The sequence below is a fragment of the Syngnathoides biaculeatus genome, chromosome 18, assembly GCF_019802595.1.
Source record: "Syngnathoides biaculeatus isolate LvHL_M chromosome 18, ASM1980259v1, whole genome shotgun sequence".
Taxonomy (NCBI): Eukaryota; Metazoa; Chordata; class Actinopteri; order Syngnathiformes; family Syngnathidae; genus Syngnathoides; species Syngnathoides biaculeatus.
In genome coordinates this window covers 7,991,211-8,014,447 of record NC_084657.1, presented here as the reverse complement: position 1 = coordinate 8,014,447, position 23,237 = coordinate 7,991,211, and the positions used below count along the sequence as shown (strand labels likewise).

Here is a 23,237-nt window from a genome sequence, read left to right as displayed (position 1 = left end):
GCTGAGAACAATGAATTGCCCTTGCTCCAACTGTTGTGTCCTGTGATCCTTATTATTTCTCTGAGCTGCAGTGGCAGACACACTAAATAGCTGTCCTTACAGGTAATTTCCCTGGTTTCGAAAGCTTCATGTGCACAGATACAGATATAGCTTCTCTTGGGATACGTTTGATGACATACAGCATGCACACAACAATGGAGTAACTGGGTTAGTTCAAAAGAATATTGATGGCACCTGATATCCTTAAAAGATGAAATGGTGTCGGGATGTTTTCATCGTAAATTCAAATTCTCTCTGTCCCTTGATTGTATTTATTGCTGTGTGTATTTGTGTAGGATTAATTTCTTTATTTCAGGGCCCCAAGAGTTAGAAAAGATCAGATAGTTAATTCATTTCAGTCCCATGGGAATGGATTTCTGCTCCAAGATTAATTTGTTTGGGAGTTTGCTCACCGTGTAAAAGATTGAAACTATTCTTCCTTTATTTTTAATTCACAGTTATATTAATCCAATAAGTTATTTTAAGGTCTAGAGATTCCATCCCTTATCACACCTGCAACTTTATCTGCGAGCATCACTCACCACACCAATATATTTTTCAAATGTGGGTGACTGCAGCTGGGCATGTAGCAAGATTTGAGGCCTGGCCATTTGAGACTTAGGAGCGAAAACACACAGTTTACTGTATGTATTGGTACGTGATTTGGGGTGGAGGTTTGTGGGTGGCCTGCTGACATACACCTACAGTATATGCTAAGTCACACAGATGCCTGACCTCTTAAAGCCACATTATACTCCCTCGGTCACGCATTCGACAACCACCATATTGCATAATGTGACCTACGCATTGCCCTGGCCAGCACATCTGCATAGCTTGCCGCGCACACGTCAAAAAAAAGTTGCTGCATGGAGAAAATGCGGAGATCATCTCGTGTGATTTCTCCATTGTAGTCACATGCTGTGATGACGTACTCACCGTTCGTATCATCAGGTAGGAGGCAGGGTACACCCTGAACTGGTTGCCAGCCAATTGCCGGGCACATGGAGATGGACAACAGTCGGACTCACAATCACACCTACGGGCAAGTGTCCAATTGGATGTTTTTGGGATGTGAGAGGAAGCCCGAGCTTACTGGATACCGTATGTGTACCTAATGAAGTGTCTCGTGCACGCAGTTTTAGGAAATATGCTATGTAATTCTGAGGTGGCACAGTATTGTTAATCTCTCACTATTGAAACTGTCACTGTCACACATTTGAGACTTGTAGGTATTCAGAGACTTATTGTTTCGGTTAAAAAAAAAAAAAAAACATCCCAGATGGACTGAATACATCCATGGATCCATTTTCTGAGCCATCTATCCTCACAAGAGTTGCAGGATGCTGGAACCAATTCCAGCTATCATCGCGCAGGAAGCAGGGTACACCCTGAACTCGTTGCCAGCTAATCGCAAGGCACATAGAGACATACAACAGTCACACTCACAATCACTCCTAGGGGCAGTTTAGAGTGTCCAATTGATGTTGCATGTTTTTGGGATGTGTGAGGAAACCGGAGTGCCCAGCGAAAACCCACGCAGGCGCAGGGAGAACATGCAAACTCCACCCAGGTAGGGCCAGGATTTGAACCCTGGTTCTCAAGGTTAGGTTAGGTCAGGTAAAGGTTATTGTCTTACTCTTTGTTCAAAGACACTAACTAAATATGTAATGCCACGAGTTGTCGTAAATTAGATTAAATGCACAAAATGTTTTCTCTCAGTTGGCTATTCTTCAATTGGAATTGCTGATCATACTCCTCATCACGCACCACAATGGCCTATAATCCATGGGGTTTGTTAGTGGCTGTGTATTTGTTGGGTCATGGTTATTGTCTATAGAGACATATTTCCAGTGATTTTGGTTTTCCAAATTGGTGACCACCATAAAGTGTTGTGGGGGATAGTCTTAGGTGAGGGGAGCAGAGGCTAAAGGGACAAGGGAACGGAAAGAGGCCGTCATTTGCCTGACAATGGATCTTTTGTAATTTACAGTGACTCTCTTATCCCAGATGCTATGGGGCACACGACAGCTGCTATTTCAAATGAAAGTAATCCTCTTTTCAGGACCAGGGAATTGCTTTGTGAGCTGACCACACATAGGACTTTCGACCACCCCTGTATTCTTGCTGGGAGCCCCCCAGGGTCCTGGTTTGGTGGAAGGTGAACAGAAGCGTACAGGAGAGCTGTCTTTTTTTTATTGCTCTCCTTAGCAGTGAAAAACATACATTACTTTTGTAATCTTCCCCATTTATAATTCATCCAACTGAATACACTGCATACCATGAGCGTCAGGGCGGGCGAGAGAAAAATCCCCACTGAAAACTATTTTCCACAGTTGATCAACAATACAGTATCTTTAAAAAGATTAAACGAGTAGTATTATGATACTTGAATTCTGAATTTTCTGCAAAAAGTACCTCAATACCAATCATAAAGATTTCAAGCTTTTTATTCAAGCATTTAGTGGGCCGTAATCTTGTGTTTGATTGCCTTTGATTTCTCCCTTTCTCAATTATACATTGTCCACCCACTGTGCAAGTCATTGTGTACAAAGTTTTAATCTTTACCCGTGACGCACTTCCTGTATATTCGTCACTGAATCTATTGTCATACGCTCGCGCACACTCAAAAACCTCTTTGGAGATTTATTCATCTTCTTTCACCATGGGCCCCAAGAAATTGATGGCCAGTGCCATCATTCTGCTGCCATGTGGCCTCATACCGCTCCTGCTCGAGTTGAGAGGTTCGAAGTGGAGGTTGAACCTGAAGTTGAAGAAATTATTTCGGTGGGAAAGGCTGAGGAGGACATCAACAAGTTGGTTCACCATGAGGATCTATCGATGGAGAAGCGAGGACATTGACCAGCTGGTTCATCACGAGGATCTTGTGTTAACTTGTCGGGCAATCGCTCACTCCAATGACGTTTGGCTTGCACATTTCCACAAGATTATTAAAAGCTGTCAAAGGCAAACATCCTTTGATTGGTACTTCAGGAAACATTTGAGGTTCATGTTAATGTTCGTTTCGTATTGATACTTTATGGAATTTAATAATTTCAGTGGAATTAAGTTGGGTGCGTGCCTCTGCCTCTGAAGACACCACAGAGACTTTTTACTTGCCACACACCAAAGGTAAATGAACATAATTTTTTACTATTCTTTACATCATGTACACTTTTAATGCCTATTTTTCAGGTAAATGAACATAATTTTGTATTTTCCTTTACATTATGTACACTTTGAATGCTTATTTTTGGCGGTAGGTGTGTGGGGGAGGGAGGCTCGGGGGGCTTGGAACGGATTGGCTCTTTACATGTAAAATACGTTTCTACTTGCGAAGTTTCAAGTTACGAAGTTGTCTCTGACATCAATGTAGCATGTATCCTAGATGGAGGGAGCGGTCCAAGCTGCGCTTCTTTGCAGTGTACACAGATGCTAAATCATCTGTGTGATCGATATCCTGCTGGTAACTCTGACTCTTATGTGCATCGAATCCAGTTTCCCTAACAGCACAGCAGAATCCACTATGGACTACACTGACTTTCCTCATGTAGCCATGTGAGGTGTGGGCTCTAAGGTTTCGTCCTGTTGGCTAATACTAATTGTGTTCATGTGTCTGCAGGAGAGAGAAGCTAGTCAGCAGTTTGAAGCCATTTCATTCTCGTTGCTCCCACACCATCGAGGGCACACAACTTGTCGGTAGAGACTTGGGCAAATGAGCTTTTCAATACTGTGATGTAACTTTTCTAGATCAAAGTATGCAATTTCTTCTATTCAATCGCAAGTGTAGTCAGACACAAGGCAGCACATTTGGAACATACTTTTTCCTTGCCATTTTTAGCTGTATTGTATTTTAACTTGTACTTTGGATTTTGTGTTTGAAAAGTACTAACTCTATGTTATAATTGAAAAACTAGAAATGCAATTCGCTGTAATGGTGGGTGACTGGTAAGAGCGTCTGCCTCACATTTCTGAGGACTGGGTTTCAAATCCCGGCCACACTTGTGCGGGGTTTGCATGTTCTCCTTGTGCCTGCATGGGTTTTCTCCAGGCACTCTGGTTTCCTCCCATATCACAAAACCATGCAGTAATTGGAGACTAAATTGCCCTTAGGTGTGATCGTGGGTGCACATGGTTATTTGTTTCTGTGTGCCCTGCCTTTAAACAGGTTTAAGGTGTGCAAAGCTTCCTGCCTGGAGATAGCTTGGATCCAGCACTCCCGCGACCCTTGTGAGGATAAGTGGCTCAGATAATGGATGGATGGATGGATGGATGCAATTCCATTATGATAGAAACACATTTTTGTCACAGGCCACACTGTAGTTACCCACAGCAGGTCGGTGTGACTGAAATGCATATACACAACACACAACAAATTAAAGGTTCACCACTTTTGAAATCAGAATTTGAGGATAATAAACTATTTAACAGTTTGTTAAAATGAATTATTTTTCATATGTAAAAATCAAAGATTTTGGTAAAACCTTTGAACAAGAATTGTGGAGTTTTAAACTCATGACTTGGTTTCCCGGGCTGGATTTCGTCCTGATTTTGACACCTATGTAACAGAATTTGAGTGTAACCAGCAAAATTATGTGTGCTTCCGGTCATGAATTCTAGATTAAATATTTAAATATTATTTTTTTTTTTTTTAAGAAAAATTTCCCTCCATGGCAAGATTGCTGCAGATTAACCTCAATGTTATGTAGTTGGTCACTTAGGTGGAGACGCAGCTTCCTCTCAAATGGGATGAACATTTATTGCTGATTTGCACTATCCATGTAAGCAGTTTGGAAAGATTGTATCGAATTGCAATATGTTGCCTGTTTGAGTTGAAGGCTGTACTTCACAGCTATTTTTTTTTTTTTTCAGCAGTTCAGTTTATTGGTCATTTTTTTGCTGAGGGACCAATAAGGGATTCTCTCCATCAGCCCATCTCAATCTCAGTGTTTCTTTTTTTTCCTAGATTTGGTAAACATCTGGTTTCCAACCAATGATCTTCCAATATTCAGGCTAAATCCCCCAAATTAGCTGTTGGAGCAGTGGGGCCTCGTGGGTGAATTTGATGAGGTTATCCCAGCCCAATACTAATGCAAAATATGTAACAGCGAACATTGCCTCATATTCCCTTCCCTAATCTTCCCTAATTGTTTGTCACTGAAAGGAATACTATTACATTTAGAAATAAGGAAATTATTTATTTGCTTGTTTTGATTATTTTGGGGCCATTCTTGTTCTTATTTTTGCATTCCATTTCCTATACTGTCATACTGCTGAAATTGTTTGCTACTAGTATATAGACAATAGTATTAGTATTATGGCTTTTTTTTTCATTTTGTGTAATAAGATACACAGACCTATCTATCTATCTATCTATCTATCTATCTATCTATCTATCTATCTATCTATCTATCTATCTATCTATCTATCTATCTATCTATCTATCTATCTATCTATCTATCTATCTATCTATCTATCTATCTATCTATCTATCTATCTATCTATCTATCTATCACATAATTTGACATTGCATTTCCTGATTGGTGGTGCCAGATCTGTATCACACATGAATACTGCTGTCGTATAAAATATGAGGACCATTAAAACCTGATGTTGTAGGTCCATGAATGCAGCTCTATGCTCACAGATTGTCCTCATGTTGTCCTGGTCGTCAAATATATTAAGAATCGTAATTTTTATTGTCAAGAAATACACTGCAAATGTTCACAAAAGTGAACATTTTCTATCAACCCATCACACGAGTGAGCGCACACAGTAAGTGGAACACTAGAGCAGGGAGCTACTCTGGCACCCAGATAGAAGTTGAGGGTATCAGTTGGTCTCTTGCTCAAGGTCCACTGAGCACACTCTCCTGCCGGTCGATAGCCAGAATTGACGAGTATCCCAACAGTGGTGATCTTAACCATTTGGCCCGGCTGCCCAATTTGAGCATTTTCATTTGCAATTTGCTTGATTACACACACAGACAAACTAAAACACGCTCACCCACCCTCTTTCTATCTTGTGTTTTTGTGATTGATAATGAGAGCCTCCTGTCCATTGCTGCATGTGAGGCCCGCAGTCATTGCCTGCAGTTTGCGCTGCTGCCAAGTATTCCCCCCAGAACTTCATCTTCCTGTCTACCCTTAAACACACCTCCTTTGTAACACTCTGCCTGTGAGAGGACACTACGATGGACCAAGGCCTCACCATTTATGAGGGCTTAAGAAGCCATGAAACGCCACACCTTGAAAGATAACCTCATCAAATTCACCCACGGGCCCCCACTGCTCCAAGGTGGACGGCAGTAACTAATTTCTTTTATCACTTAATTCAATTTCAGACAGTATTTTACACAAAGTGATGTGATTAAACAGTTTAAATCATTGTAAAGAAGATCTGAGCATGACATGAAAATTAAATTGAATGTTTGCCTGATGATTATATTGTTCAAAGTGCTTCATCTATATTAATCGCAGGCTTAACATCTGCTTGTAATGCATCACACTGACTCGTAGATTAAATTTCAGCGGTATCTGAGCCTGGTGGCAAATAATTGGTTTTCTCGAGGTCTACTGGGAGAAATAGGATTTTGCACTGCAGGTATTTTCTGTCAACTTGTGGTGTTAATCATGTTAGCATCCAGGCTTCTAGGTCTGTACCAAACAAGTTGGCTGTTTTTGTCTGTCAGCAAAGATGACACATCTATTGATTGTTGGCAACATTTCACCTGAGTAAACCAGTCCCAATATCTACTGGGACCAGGCTTTCAACCATCAGCCTCCAGTCTTTGGCAGCAGCGTGGTTGTGGTTATTTGTGTGAGCATGAGGAATTTGTTGTTTGGGGTTGGGGCAGCTGTTCTTGTTGTAAAATGTGTGGGCTCACTGTGCGACATGCTGAGGGACAAAAGATAATGAAACAAGTTCATTTGAAGGGAAAAATACATCACGCATTGATGTCTGACCAAAGGTGCTCGACTCAAAAGGTGACCTTTCTGGGCTAGTGGAAGGAATAATTGAAACATGATTCACAGTCATTCATTTTATTCCAGGTTCAATTTCACTTTTGGCCAGATAGGCTTTTCCAGAACGTTCACCATGTTATGTGGTTTATTCAAGGCTTTCAAGTTTTATCACACTGACTGGTTGCATGGCAGCCACACTAAAACTAATCTTCGAGACAGGGTTTTCCCCCAATCCTCTTAAAATGATGGTGACAAAATGAATTTACTTTATATATTTATAATTTTGTTGTTGTTGTGCATGTTGCATTCCTCTTTTCCTACAAAATGCTGCAAGATCTGACCAGCTTTATTTTACTTCATTTGGCAAATTCAGTAGATATATTTTTAAAGCTAGCCTCTTTCACAGTGGCCTTCTAAGCATTTTTTCATCTTTTTCCTCATCTCGTTATCTTCTGCTTAAACTACTGATATGCAAGAGAGATAAAGTTGAACTATGTATTTGCTGGCTTTCAACCTCGTATCAAAGGCGTAACAAAGGCCATCTGCAACCAAAATGTAAAGTAACACCTGGGACTCACTGTCCATACCCCCTTGGCGTTGAAAGCAATTGTAGCTCTTGAAATGACATCCCTATGCATATAATTGTCTCATATCACCTGCCAACATGGCTGTCTGAAGCCCATTTGAAATACTCCATACAAGTACACCTCTGATGTACCAATGGACTGGGAAGCCAGTGTGAAATTATCTGCACTTTGAATTTGGTTGGGAAGGAGGCTAAGCAGCGCACACATATGCACACATACAATCCCTCTGCCCTTTCTAAAAGCCTCTCCTGACACTCCCTTCACCAATATCCTGTGTAGGCTCTTTCATCATGGTGCAATAGTTGATAGGGATCAGAGGGGGCCCACTCCGGATAATGAGAAAGCCTGGTGTCAACTCCAGACAGGGGCCTCTGTTGGGACCAAGGCCCTGAACATATATTGCCTCGAAAGAACAGAGATGATATGCTTGTGGGCATCTAAACACGGGTGATATAGGAACAAGAGGGTTGGATGAAATTTGTTGCTATATTATGGGACAGGTTGCAAGATGGCCTACACATTCCCCTCAAAACTCTGCTTCAACCTGGAAATGCATTTCTTGATTCCCTCCTCTGAATCTCTTTTCTTGTCCTGCCACCAAAGGGACGATGTGTCATTATCTATTAGCTTTATGAATATTTATACATGGGGTGTTTGGGGGCTGCTGTCAAGTATGTGTGCACACACACTATCCTTATGACATTACAGACAATGATCAAGTGCTTTAATTACAAGTGAGTAGCAGCTCACCCCAGCTGTGTTGTTGATCTCCATTCAGTTAGTAAAATGAAAGAAGGGTTCTGGTGTTTTTCCACGTATGGCGGATGACAGTGGTTTTGTTAGCAACTTGTGCAGATGATTATATTCTGCCATTGAGTGACTTTCTGTCACAATTTAAACTGCGGTCTGATTGACAGAAAACTAAAAGACTGGGAGGTTTTCAAATGGTGTCAAATAACTGGAATCAGTAATTAATTTTTCATTTCAACACTGTATTTCCAATTCTTGGGCCTGTTGCAGTGACCAATTCCTTAAAAACTTGACGAACAAGTAAAAAAAAAAAAAACTGTCTCGAAATACATAACATATACTGTAGACAAAGTGTTTATTCACACTTTCTATCAAAAACATTGTATTATATTTGTATACTTCAATGCATTGCAAATCAATATCTTCTCCCCTTGTGTGTTAATCTGCATAATGATGAAAGCAAGATGTATGGGCCCAGTGGTGGGGATTATTTTGGTTTTGTATAAGGGGTTAGAGGAAAGGGTCCAAGTGAACACACGTAGTATGTGTCCCCAGGGCTCTCGTGGGTAATTGCCAGTACCTAATAAACTTTTCCCCCTCTTTTCACTCAGATCTAGTAGTGTGGAGGGCAGGACGTGAAAGATCAGAGGACCTTGGAGCGACAATCAGAGAATGGTGTGCAACTGGTCATTATGATAAAACAGCTTTATACAGCATTATTTGATCATGTAGCAAACATTGGATTTTCTTCCTCATGTTGTGTGACAGTCCAGAATCTGCTCCATATAGTAAGGCTTTGTTTTTCATCCTTGAATGGTTATTAGGATAAATGTCTGTTGGGGCTACAGATGGAAATCTGATGAAACATCTCAGTGCATCATTAAATGACTTATTTGAAGTTCTCTAAACATTGTGTCGATACTAAAATTCCCCAACTGCTTCCATTAGCATGGCTACTTATTATAAGATGCAAGCTATGCAGTGTTGAGGAAGCTAACAATGTCTTGACCCTGAATGGTTTATCTAAGAGCTGAGAGAAAATGGGGGGAAAAAAAGGCCATCTGTAAACTACTTTAGAGCATTTACAAAAATAAATGCGAAATATCATCAGTGTGGTCAAGCAGCCGTTTACCTCGTGAGCTGTCTAAATGTTGGCAAGAGTTATTTTATTGATTCACTCACCCAATTGAATGAGAGGTGACATCAGTAGAGCTCCGCATGGTGCAGGCTGAGGCTGTAGGCGCATCAGACTACACATCGTCAAAGCCTCCTTTGCACAATACTATACAGTGTGCCCTTGTCCATTTGCAGTTCACCGTTCAGTACCCCACATATAGTGCATATAGAAGTCTTAAATTCTCTCCTTAATTGATAGAGCACCTTATAATGTGACAAACTTTATGTGCATGGTGAATTCTAAAATCTGTAAATGTTTTTTGACTAGTCCAATGAAGCACTGTACGCCTGAACACGTTAGCTACATTGTTAGCATGCACGCTCGCATGCGTTTTTGCATGGACATAAGGTACCATATGATGCCATTCACGACAAAGCACGGAAGAATTCCAACTTCACATTTGTAAGCAGAAAAAGCTTACATGGCCCCCAAACTGCCCAAGTAATTACTCAAGATGTTGTTCACACTCAAGGTGTCACATCAAAATCACAGTTATCACACTACAGCAAACAGAATCACATAACTAGCAAATAATAACAAGACAATGACGAGAGAAATCATTGACACAAAACATGCACTTCAATTACCATTTACATACAACTAAGGACCACCTTAGTGTCACAAAGCATGGTGGGAGCATGCTGGGAGGATGTAAACAGAGTTTAAAGTGCAGGGTTTTTCCCAGTCATTGTTTTATTATTTGTTAGATATGCTATTTTGCTTGATGTAGAGTGATCATTTTGGTTTTGAAGTGACACTGTGTGTGTGAGCAACATCGTGACTAATGTCTTGCGTTATATTGTGAGCGTGTGGAGCAATGTAAGCTTTTCTGCTTACAAATATAAAATTGCAATTGTTCCTCACTTGCTTGTGAGTGCCATCACATGGTAGGTTGCATACACACTAAAACACATACCAACAAGCATGCTCACAATGTAACCAGTGTGTTCAGGTGCTCTTCATTAATTTAGTCACAGCAACACTTCCAGATTTTGGAACTTGTTGTGCACTACAGGTGAGCTGTCCATTTTGGAGAAAAATCATTACCTTTACATGTACTTTATGGTCACTGGTACATATAGTAGAAAGGTATTTTAGTACTGCATCCATTATTTGCGGATTTTCGTTATCTGTGGGGGGGCGTTAAGGAATGTCACCCCTGCGAATAATGAGGGAACCCTTTAATCATGTTCCAAGTGTTGCACTGAGGCGATTGGTAATTAATTTTAACAAATTTAAGACACAGTTTTGTTCTCCACTGCCGTGCACCTTCTTCTTTATTGATTTTTGCCATTTCGTCTTTGGGGCAGTAGACAAGGCATTGGAACTGGCAACCAAATTTAAAAAATTTGATCGTTACTAATATGTCTAGTTGTTAGCAAGTGGGGCTAGGGTATGCTAGGCCGCGCTGCTTCAAACGTGAACAAAATACGGCTCCAATTTGGGTACTAAGATTTTCCAGAATGATTCTTAGTCCACTGAAGTCGTCACCAGGAGCGTCCCACGTCGAGTATTTGCAACATTCGGTCCAACTTCAGCAGGATTTATTTGTTGTACGATCGAGTTTGCCGGAGCCTCTTTGTTTTCGCTGCCACCAGGTCAGGCACCGGAAGCGAAAAGCCTTTAAGCTTTTTAAAAATATTTTTGGAAAAATGTGTGCATTATTTTCGAGAAATTACGGTATATTCCAATCCTCACAATGTTTCTGTTGTCAGCTTATGCTATTTTGTACAATTTAAGATCTGGTACTTAGTGCACGAGTGGTTTTTAATGATATTCCAAATGGTTGTATTGGTGCAGCCCAATATTAGTGCAGTGGCTACGATTGATTTTCCCTTCTATCTCAGCCTCACATACTTTTTTTAGGAGGGTTGTGTTTTTCTACCCAGAGACAGCTGTTTGGTTTGCATGTTAGTTATACTTCTAACTACAGTGGTCCCTCTACTTGGGAAATTAATCTGTTCCAGAAGTTGTTTCGTTAACGTAAAACTTTCGTAAGTAGAAATGCATTTTACATGTAAATAGCCAAATCCGTTCCAAGCCCCCCAATTCATCTCCCCCCAAAAATAAGCATTCAGAATGTACATAATGTAAAGAATAATACAAAATTATGTTAATTTTCCTTAAAAATAAGCATTCAAAGTGTACATGATATAAAGAATAACAAAAAATTATGTTCATTTACCTTTGGCCTCATGTGTGTGGCTTTGTGGCGTCTTCAAAGGCGGAGGCATGAACACAACTTAATTCCAATAAAATTAATAAATTCCATAAACTGTAAATTAAAAACAAACATTAACTTTCAATGTTTTGTAACATAACAATCCAAGGATGTTTGCCTTTGACGGTTCATAATCTTGCGGAAATGTGCAAGGCAAACGTCATCGAAAAGTTCGCGATCGCCCGACTAGTTCACACATTTTTGGAGGTAACAAGATCCTCGTGGTGAACCAACATGTCAATGTCCTCCTCAGCCTTTCCCATCGAAATAATTTCCTGAACTTCAGGTTCAACCTCCACTTCGAACCTCTCAAGTCCTGGATACATATTCTTTTTGTTTTAAAGCATTCATTAGATTTTTAGTCTACACATAAATATAATGTGTGCCATTGACGTACTATTATTATTATCTGCTATATTTTTTGAAAGTTTTGTGCATTATTCACGAGAAATTACAGTAAATATGTGTGGTTGTGTATTTGTATTGTAGGAGCAGTATGTTTCTAAGAATATAGGTTTTGCAGCCTTTAATCTGGAGTCAGTTTTTCGCATCAATAATGACTTATTCATATCACTCATATCTCTGAAATGTATGTAAATCAACCATGATTCACCCCCGGCATCAGTTCAACATCCTATATCTTTTTGATGTTAACATTTCATCTGTCATATAAGGTTCAAAATCTTAAACAGGGAGGAATTTGAAAGTTACTAGTCATCATTTTTGTCATAGAAACTGATCCATTCTGTGGACTGTCTTAGACCACACTTGTAGCCTGCAGGCCTCTGTGGCTTTCGCCTCATCCTCGTGTCAGGGCATCTACAACTACAAAACCACTCCCCATATCTGTAATCTGAGAGGTCACAGAGCTCTCGAGATTGAAAGTTAAAAATCACGTGCCTTCAGGTATATCAGACAAAAAATGTAGAGTATTGATGGTAACCAAATAATCTGAATCAGAATCATCTTTACTCTCACTCATCTTTACTAAGACACACAAGGAATATGTCTCCAGTAGTTCAAGACACTGTAGGACGACATCAGACAGTCAATTAAATGAATGCCCTGCTCATTGACTGAAAAATGGAAAACCTTAATCCGATAGGTCATGTACTGTACCCTTTTTGAGGTTAATCTGATATCATTTAATGGTGTTTTAAGAAGATTTTTATCGGCAATTATGAATTTTCATTGGCACGACCATTTTGGCAAGTCACATGACCGACTTACGACAAACCAGCAAAATGGAACACACACACACAAACATACAACACAAACACGCTAAAATAATGAACACAAAATACAGTGAAGATAATAAGTATTTGAACACCCTGCAATATTGCAAGTTCTCCCACTTAGAAATCATGGAGGGGTCTGAAATTTTCATCGTAGCTGCATGTCCACTGTGAAGAAAGAATCTAAAAAAAAATAAAAAAATCCAGAAATCACAATTTATGATTTTTTTTTTCAATTTATTTGTTTGATACATCTACAAATAAGTATTTGAACACCTGAGAAAACCAATGTTAATATTTGGTACAGTAGCCTTTGTTTGCAATTACAGAGGTCAAACATTTCCTGTTCACCAGGTTTGCACACACTGCAGGAGGGATTTTGGCCCACTCTTCCACACTGATCTTCTCTATATCAGTCAGGTTTCTGGGCTGTCGCTGAGAAACACAGAGTTTTAGCTCTCTCCAAAGATTTTCTATTTGGTTTAGGTCTGGAGACTGGCTTGGCCACACCCGAACCTTGATATGCTTCTTATGGAGTCACTCCTTGGTTTTCCTGGCTGTGTGCTTCGGGTCATTGTCCTGTTGAAAGACCCAGCCACGACCCATCTTTAGTGGTCTGACTGAAGGAAAGAGTTTGTTCCCCAAAATCTCACAATACATGGCCGCGGTCATCCTCTCCTTAATACAGTGCAGTCGTCCTGTCCCATGTGCTTAAAAAAACACCCCAAAGCATGATGCTACCACCCCCATGCGTCACATTAGAGATGGTGTTCTTGGATTGGAACTCCTCATTCATCTTCCAAACACAGTTAGTGGAATTATGACCAAGAAGTTCCATTTTGGTCTCATCTGACCACAAAACTTTCTCCCATGACTCCTCTGCATCATCCAAATGGTCATTGGCAAACTTAAGACGAGCCTTGACATGTGCTGGTTTAAGCAGGGGAACCTTCGGTGCCATGCATGATTTCAATCCAAGATGACTTAGTGTATTACCAACGGTCACCTCGGAAACGGTGGTCCCAGCTCTTTTCAGGTCATTGACCAAGTCCTGTCGTGTAGTCCTGGGCTGATTCCTCATCTTTCTAAGGATCATTGAGACCCCACAATGTGATATCTTGCATAGGGCTCCACTTCGATTGAGATTGACCGTTATGTTTAGCTACTTTCTTTTTCTAATGATTGCTCCAACAGTGGACCTTTTTTCACCAAGCTGTTTGGCAATTTCTCTGTAGCCCTTTCCAGCCGTGTGGAGTTGAACAATTTTGTCTCCGGTGTCTTTGGAGAGCTCTTTGGTCTTGGCCATATTACAAGTTTGAGTCTTACTGATTGTAAGGGGTGGACAAATGTCTTTATGCAGCTAATGACCTCACACAAGTGCATCTGATTCAGGATAATACATGGAGTGGAGGTGGACTTTTAAAGGCGGACTAACAGGTCTTTGAGGGTCAGAATTCTAGCTGACAGACAGGTGTTCAAATACTTATTCGCAGCTGTATCACACAAATAAATCGTTAAAAAAATCGTACATTGTGATTTCTGGATTTTTCTTTTTAGATTACCTCTCTCACAGTGGACATGAACCTACGATGAAAATTTCAGGCCCCTCCATGATTTCTAAGTGGGAGAACTTGCAATATCGCACGGTGTTCAAATACTTATGTTCTTCACTGTAGAACTTCAACGTTGTGAGTAGTCGAGCCAAAATGGTGAATACTCACGCACAAGCGTTGAACGAATGTTCCCAAACAGGCAAAACAGGTTCTTTCCAGGGAATATTCCAAGTTAGCGAATCTTCCAGAAATGTCCAAATGTTCAAAGATGAAAGACAACAGCCGTCCGTGTCGTTTGTTCCCACCAGTGTACTTTGTCCCAAAGCAGTGCGATGTGAATAAGCCTTGTCTTAGTTCTAGTAGCGTGCAAGTTCTCGAGGATGGGTAGTGGAGTGCCAATAATCCTTTCAGCAGTTTTGCCTGTCTGGAGTTTGTTTGTTTGTTTTTTGTAGCAGCACCAACGATACTGTGAAGGAGGTACACAATACTCATTTGATAAACACTGTGTAGAACTGCCTCAAGTTATTTATATAATTTATGCTTGCTGCAGTCACGTGGCTTTCCACGCTCAACTGGGGTTTATTTGTTTGAAGGATACATTTGTATGCAGACTTTTAGTTTTCCTCCCCATATCCCAACGTATTTATTCATGTGAATTCACCGGGGTAATTGTGTGTGTCAGGTTAAATAATTCATTTGTGTTCTTTAATAATGTGTGCCAATGACAGTCACTGAAAAAGCTCAACAACAGTGAAGTGAATTATGATTAGAAAATTATCTGCGATTTATTGAGTGGTGTCCATAATTTAACATTACAGTGGACACTCACTCGTATTGGATTTACCGATTAACAGATTTCTTTTCCAATTAAAAGAAAAAATGTGGGAGACCAAACCTCATTTTTCGCAGAAACGCTGATTGGAAGTTTAGCCACACCTACTTGACAATTTTCTGGATTGAAAAAAAGAAATTTTTTTTCAATGCAGTTATTATCATAGCTTCAACTATTGACACGATTTTTATTGTTTAACTCAGTCCCAATGTCTAACAAATAGCTGGGATTCACTGTACCACCAATCCAATGATCATGCTTATCACTTAAGCAGAAGCACACAAGCTTTATTCTATGAAAAAAAATCTAATGTGCAACAAATATTTCACATACTACTTACTTACTTTTTTTTTCTCTCAGTTCTACGAGATGACTTTCGTCAGACACCCAGTGATGTGGTGGTGGCAGCAGGTGAGCCAGCTGTCATGGAGTGTATTCCCCCCAGAGGACATCCTGAACCAACTATCTCCTGGAAGAGAAATAATGTTCAGGTCAATGACAGAGAGGAGAGGATCACAGTAAGTTTACTGGTAGTTGTAAACATTATCAAGGCACACAGAGCTTTTTGTTTTCATTGGCGTTGGTCTGCACATTTGATATTTCACTTTGTCGGTAACGTGCATACCGTTTCTAACTCTTTGTGATGTCTTGTTTTCATTTAATTTCTCTGAGTGCTCAATTACTATTTAAGTGCCTATCACCATATTTTGTTCCACATTTATATGTACTTTTCACATGATGCTATCTTATTTCAGTGTGTCCACTGTATATTTACTGAACGCAAGAAACAACCCTTCATATGAGGCTTTACACAAATCGGGATTTGGGGGGTTGAACACCAAATTTAAAAAAATGATAACCTGTAACTGATAACCAATCACAAGATTGGAGTAATGTGTCTGTATAAATTTACTTGCTCATCTAATGTACATACTTGTGTAGTGAATTCCTCGGAAAAATATATGTATATATATTTACAATCAATAATGTATATTTGTTCTTCTATTTATGCCAATGAGGCATAGTGACAAACAGAACAAATCAATGTCATGAGATGGCAGGAAGTACATACAGTAATTAATGTATCCACTTTTTGTGACATTTTTGTTTGTTGGTGTCCTGTGAGAGTTTTCAATTATAAAATATGTGACTTGGCTCCATCAAGGTTGGAAATCATTGCTCTAGTCAGGTCATCTATTCTAATCAATCAGCTCATATGACATAAATAACGGGTGCTAACTGACTGAATTTATATGGCTTTATTAACAAACTCAAAACTTTAGAGCATGATTTGACAGAACACCTGCATGTTCGGTGACAACGGTTAGCGCTCGCATGAGCTTAATAGGCTCAAAAATGTTTTGTTGTCCATTTGCGAGCGGTATCTTCTGAAAAATATATGAACATACCTCAAGAAAGCCTGAAAGAAATTTTCTCTCCCGAGCACCGGTGAACACCAACACACGTTTTTCTCCATTTTGTTCTGCTAAAACATGACCCGATCCAATATTGTTCTTGTCACCTTGGCAACAAGTGTATCCAATCGTATTTGAGTTGAGTGAGTTGACCAGTGATCGTAAAAAACAGAATGCGATGATATTGGAGTACAAGATTTTATTGCAGTCGTCTCACATTGTGAAAGTCCAAATTTGTCTGCTCTGGGCACAACATATTTTCTGTCTGACATCCTGTCTGTCTATTTATTTATTTATTTATTTATTTATGATAACTTTATTGGTGGTTTAATATTTATAGTACTCCATCAAAATACACACAACAAGGCAAAAACTTTTAAATAAATTAAATTAAATTTTGGGTTTGAATATACTTAATGTACAGTGAACCAAATAAGTATTTGAAACCCCTGCGATAATGGAAGTTCTTCCACTTAGAAATCATGGAGGGCCCTGAAATTTTCATCGTAGGTTCATGTCCACTGTGAGAGAGGTAATCTAAAAAGAAAAATCCAGAAATCACAATGTATGACTTTTTTAACGATTTATTTGTGTGATACAGCTGCAAATAAGTATTTGAACACCTGTCTATCTAATCTCAATCGGAGTGGAGGCCCGTGGAAAATATCAACTCGTGGGCTTTCAATGATCGTTAGAAAGGTGGGGAATCAACCCAGGACTACATGACAGAACTTGGTCAATTACCTCAAAAGAGCTGGGACCACCGTTTCCAAGGTGACTGTTGGTAATACACTAAGACATAATGGTTTGAAATTCATGCATGGCGCGGAAGGTTCCCCTGCTTAAACAAGCACGTCAAGACCTGTCTTAAGTTTGCCAATGACGATTTGGATGATACAGAGGAGTCATGGGAGAAAGTTTTGTAGTCAGATGAGACCAAAATAAAACTTTTTGGTCATAATTCCACTAACCGTGTTTGAAGGAAGACAAATGATGAATTCCATCCCAAGAGCACTATCCCTTCTGTGAAGCATTGGGGTGGTAGCATCATGCTTTGGGGGTATTTTTCTGCATATGGGACAGGACGACTGCACTGTATGAATGAGAGGATGACCGCGGCCATGTATTATGAGACTTTGTGGAACAACTTCTTTCCCCCAGTCAGACCATTGAAGATGGGTCGTGGATGGGTCTTTCAACATGACAATGACCCGAAGCACACACCAGGAAAACCAATGACTGGCTCCGTAAGAAGTAAGAAGCATATCAAGGTTCTGGCGTGGCCTAGCTGCTGTCCAGACCTAAAACCAATCAAACATCTTTGGAGGGAGCTGAAACTCTGTGTTTCTTAGCGACAGCCCAGAAACCTCTCTGATCTAGAGAAGATCTGTGTGGCGGAGTGGGGCAAAATCCCTCCTGCAGTGTGTGAAAACCTGGTGAACAACTACAGGAAACGTTTGACCTCTGTAATTGCAAACAAAGGCTACCGTACCAAATATTAACATTTTTTTTCTCAGGTGTTCAAATAGTTATGTGCAGCTGTATCACCCAAATAAATTGTTAAAAAAACATACATTGTGATTTTTGGATTTTTCTTTTTAGATTATGTCTCTCACAGTGTACATGCACCTATGATAAAATTTTCAGACTCCTCCATTATTTCTAAGTGGGAGAACTTGCAATATAGCAGGGTATTCAAATACTTATTTTCTTCACTGTATGACAAGGTCTATTGAAAATAGGCATGATTTTAGTATGATTTGTGCATTTCTGTACCAATCTTTGGCAGGGCGGATTGCAATTGTCAGTGGACCGGATGTGGTCCACGCGCTGTAGTTTGCCCACACTGTAGAATCTACACCTTCATTGGAGTTTAGCTGTGTTTGAGTATACTGATTGGACTTGATGAAGAAACCCACATGCCTGTCTATATGAAACATTACAGTTTACATTGTATCTCAATGCAAACAAGAATAATGAGGGCAAAGGAATTGCACGAAGAGCTCAGAGACATAATTGTGGCAAGGCACAGATCTGGCAAAGGTACAAAAAAAAAAAAAATCTGATGCACTTACGTTTCCCAAGATAACAGTGGCCTCCATAATCTTTTAATGGAAGATGTATGGGATGACCAAAACCCTTCCTTTGAGATGCCGTTTGGCCAAACGGGGGAGAAGAGCCTTGGTGAGAGCAGGAAAGAACCACCCAATAATCACTGTGGCTGAATTCCAGAGATGCAGTGGGGGGACGGAAGAAAGTTCTACAAAGTCAACCATCATTGCAGCCCTCCACCAGTCGGGGTTTCATGGCAGAGTGCCCCGACGGAAGCCTTTCTTCAGTGCAAGACACATGAAAGCCCGCATGGAGTTTGCTCAAAAAACACATGAGGATTCCAAGATTGAGAGAAATGGAATTTCTGGTCTGATGAGACCAAGATACAAACCCAATTCCAATGAATTTGGGACACTGTGTTAAACAAATAAAAACAAAAACAAAAAATGATTTGCAAATCAGGTTCAACCTATATTGCATTGAATGCACTCCAAAAAACAAGATATTTAATGTTTTTTTTTTAAGCAAATAATCATTGAATCATAAAATTTTATGGCTGCCATACGTTCCAAAAATACGGGACTGGGTAATTTTTTTTTACCACTGTGTTACATAACCTTTTCTTTGAACAACATTCAATAAACCTTGGGAACTGTGGACACGAATTGTTGAAGCTTTGTAAGTGGAATTCTTTCCCATTCTTACTTGTGTACAGCTTCATACAGCTCCCCCTGTTGTTGTAATCTACGCTTCATAATGTGCCACACACCTTCAATGGGAGACAGGCCTGGACTTCAGTCAGTTCAGTCTAGTACCCTCACTTTTTTACTATGAAGCCACACTGTTGTAACCTGTACAGAGTGTGGTTTGGCATTGTCTTGCTGAAATAAGCTGTGGTGTCAATGAAAAAGATGTTGCTTGGATGGAAGCATATGTTTCTCCAAAGCTTTTATCTACCTTTCAGCATTAATGTTATCTTCGTAGATATGTAAGTTACCCCTGCCATTGGTCACGTATTTTGCGGGTTATAAATCAGTTTTTTTCATAGTTCGGCCAGGGGTGCGACTTGTACTCCAGAGTGATTATATGTAAAATTATAAACACTATCATCTCCATCCATCCATTTTCTGAGCCGCTCATCAATTATTTTCAGACTGACCAATGCAAGAGGGTGCTCTACCCCTGTGTATCTGTACCTGCTACTTATGAACCTCTGAAAATGGATCATTTCAACATTTGTGGTAATTGAGAAGGACTGAACAAAAATGGGATTAAAAAGAAAATCATACTCCACAGAGTACCAACTGCAAGTCGCAAAATATGCAGCCGAAAACAGTAATAGAGCATCAGAAAGAAAGTTTGGAGTGAGCAAGAAACTTGTTGAGGACTGGTGAAAACCAGAGGTTACTGTCACTGAAATGAAAAAAAACATAAAAAGCAAATCATGGGCTAAAAGATAGTCGGCCACAGCTAATGGCCCCGTCACGCCATGACGTTCTGGCCAGCGTCCTATAGCGTTTGAGGAAACGTGGGTAGTTGCCCATGGTCGTTAGGATAGCTCCAGAGTAGCGTTGTTTCCACGCCAGTGAACGTCAATGATCGCTGGGAATCGGCGGAGAACACCGGTCCGGGAAAAAAAAGTTTTGAAGATGCACAAAAGTTCTCACCGAGACCAGCGTTCATCAACGTTTAATTTTAAATGCTGCAGAATGTTCAAGAACATCCATGGAACGTTTTACTAAGGTTCGCCGAGCGTTGCACGCATTTGCCTACAGTTAGTCAGTCGTAACTCTAGCTTTACTTGGTTGTTACTTAATCGTTTGCTTTGCAGTGAACGACTCACTGACAACCTGTCAACGCCCACTGAACAATCCCCTAGCGCACAAAGCGTGTAACCAACGTGAAACGAACGTTGTTTGGTGTCCATTGAGCGTCATTCGAGCGTTTCCCGAACTTCCATGCATATGGGTATATAAGCCGATGCTTTGTAAAAGCAAGGTCCATTTAATATTAAGGTACAGTAGAGAGCACCTATTAAGGAAGATCCAGAAAGCAGCAGTTCGTTTTCGCGGAAAAACTCCACCAGACTATCCTCAACAGCCCGGACCAGGATCCTGCAATCCTTTCTCTGCTTCTTTTGTCTCTTTGTCGGACCGTCCTCACTGGGGTTTGCAAGGTGTTTAAGGTCCCCAGGAGGTGTCACATTGTGCGTGACTTCACGGACGTGCTCTTCCTCCTGCTGTTGTTTTTCCTCCAAGCACATTGCTCGTGATGAAAGAGGCTTCGCTTTCTTACTAGCATCGTGAGTTGCTGAAGTCCGCGCCCTAACTTTTGTTCTTCTCGGCGGCACGATGCTCACTGTTCTAACTCACGACAACAACTGAAGTGACTTTCCAACGTTTTAGTTCCGGTTCCACTGTAAAAATTACACGCCAGCAAAACGCTTTTCTGTTGTTATTCACCTATTAGTCACACGCTCAACACAATTGTCTTACCTTGACAAATCGCTCGTCGCGCCCCAATGACGCATTTGCACATGCTAATGGTTTTTAGGAGTATCTTATTTGGTCGCTGTTACACACTTTTTGTGCGTTAGACACGCTTTTTGTGCATTAGACACACGATAAGTCATGCGTTAGACACACGTTAATCACACGCCAGATGTATCATCCGCGTTTGAGAACGCTGAAAAATAGAACAATTGAAATGTTCAGAGGACGTTGACCAGAACGTCATGGTGTGACGGAACCTTAAAGGAACGAGTTCCCACATCGGTGATGGAAAAACACACTCCCGAGAGAGGCTTGTCAACAGTGCAGTTGCGTCTCCATGCCCAGGGAGCTGCCAAGGAGATGAATATAAATAATTTTGCAGGAAGACCTTCTTGGTGTTACGACTTCATGCAAAGCAATTGCCTCTCTATCAGAGGAAGGGCAACAATGTCCCAATTGCTGCCTGTCAGGATTCAGAAATGCTGTAATACAGTGGTACCTCTACTTACGAACATATTCCGTTCTAGAAGTTATTTCGTAATGTGACACTTTTGTAAGTAGAAACAAATTTGTGATGCACATAGCCTCATCCGTTCCAAGCCCCCAGGAATCTCCCCCCCCCCCCCCCCGCAGTCAAAAATAAGCATTCAAAGTGTACATAATATAATAATAATAATAATACAAAATTATGTTCATTTACCTTAAAAAAACATCCAAAGTGTGCATAATGTAAAGAATAATAAAAAATGAAGTTAATTCACCATTGGTGTTGAGCCATGATGCAAAGAGCAGGGTGCGTGACGAGGCAATATGGGGAATGGTGAGTAGGAGGCACGCACACAATTTAATTCCACTGAAAATAATAAATTCCCCCAACTATGAATTCAGAACAAACAATAACATTAATTTCAATGTTTCGTACCAATGCAAGGACGTTTGCCTTTGATGGCTTTCAATAATCTTGCAGAAATGTGCAAGGCAAACATCATTGAAGTGAGTGAATAGCCCGACTAGGTAACACATTTTCCGGATGAGTCTTGGTCATACAATTTCGTCAACACTTATTTATTGTGGCTGCCGGAATAGTGGCTGCTTCCCTCTCTACCCCGCAAACGGTTCCTGCATTGTCGTGTATTCCATCGCCTCCAGCTCTTTTTGCTTCTCCGTGAAAAGATTCTCCTAGTGCTCTTGAACCAGCTTGTCAATGTCCCCAGCCTTTCCCAGGGAAACAATTTCCTCAACTTCAGGTTTAACCTCCAGTTGTAACTGACTGAGAAGTTCAGGGAAGCTCCTTTTATACCTAATCATGGCACCCAACTGTTCACAATTAGCCTGTTCACCCGTGGGACGATCCCAACAGATGTTTGATGAACATTCCAAACTTTATCAGTTTTTTTTTTTTGCCACCTGTCCCATTTTGGGGGGAATGTGTTGCAGTCATAAAAGTCTATGTTAATGACCATTTGTTAAAAACGAAGTTTTCAGTTTGAACATTAAATATATTGTCTTTGTACTGTATGCAATTAAAGGGTAAATCCAGTGTTTGCAAATAACAATGTATCCAATAGGTCATGCAATATGTAGTCTATATTGACAATGTGATGTTAAATCCTCTCGACAATGATGAAATTTCAGGGCCTCTGCTATTTTCGCGAATCTTATGACCTATGTGGGCATATGTGACGTGTTACGTGTCGTTCCAAACGCTTGATTACATGGGACACGATTATGCCCAGTGCTGATTTCTTGGATTTATCCTCATTTGATGAAGAAATAGCAGTATCGGTGGATCGGCTGAGCGAGCTCCTGCCTCGGTGGGGAGCGAGCTCACGCCTCCGCGGCGGCGCTCAGCTCATGGCTCCGCCGCTTGGCGGCATTATTTACAGCCACAGGTTCAGATCTGTATGGAAGTATTCCTCCGT

General features: G+C 40.5%; 1 protein-coding gene across 1 annotated transcript in view; it reads left to right on the top strand.

Moving 5' to 3' along the window:
* robo3 (roundabout, axon guidance receptor, homolog 3 (Drosophila)) overlaps positions 1-23,237 on the top strand; it is a 116,651-nt gene that overhangs the window by 30,334 nt on the left and 63,080 nt on the right. The window contains 1 exon segment of the mRNA XM_061803971.1: positions 15,717-15,874. Within this exon segment, the coding sequence (XP_061659955.1) occupies positions 15,717-15,874 (158 nt within the window).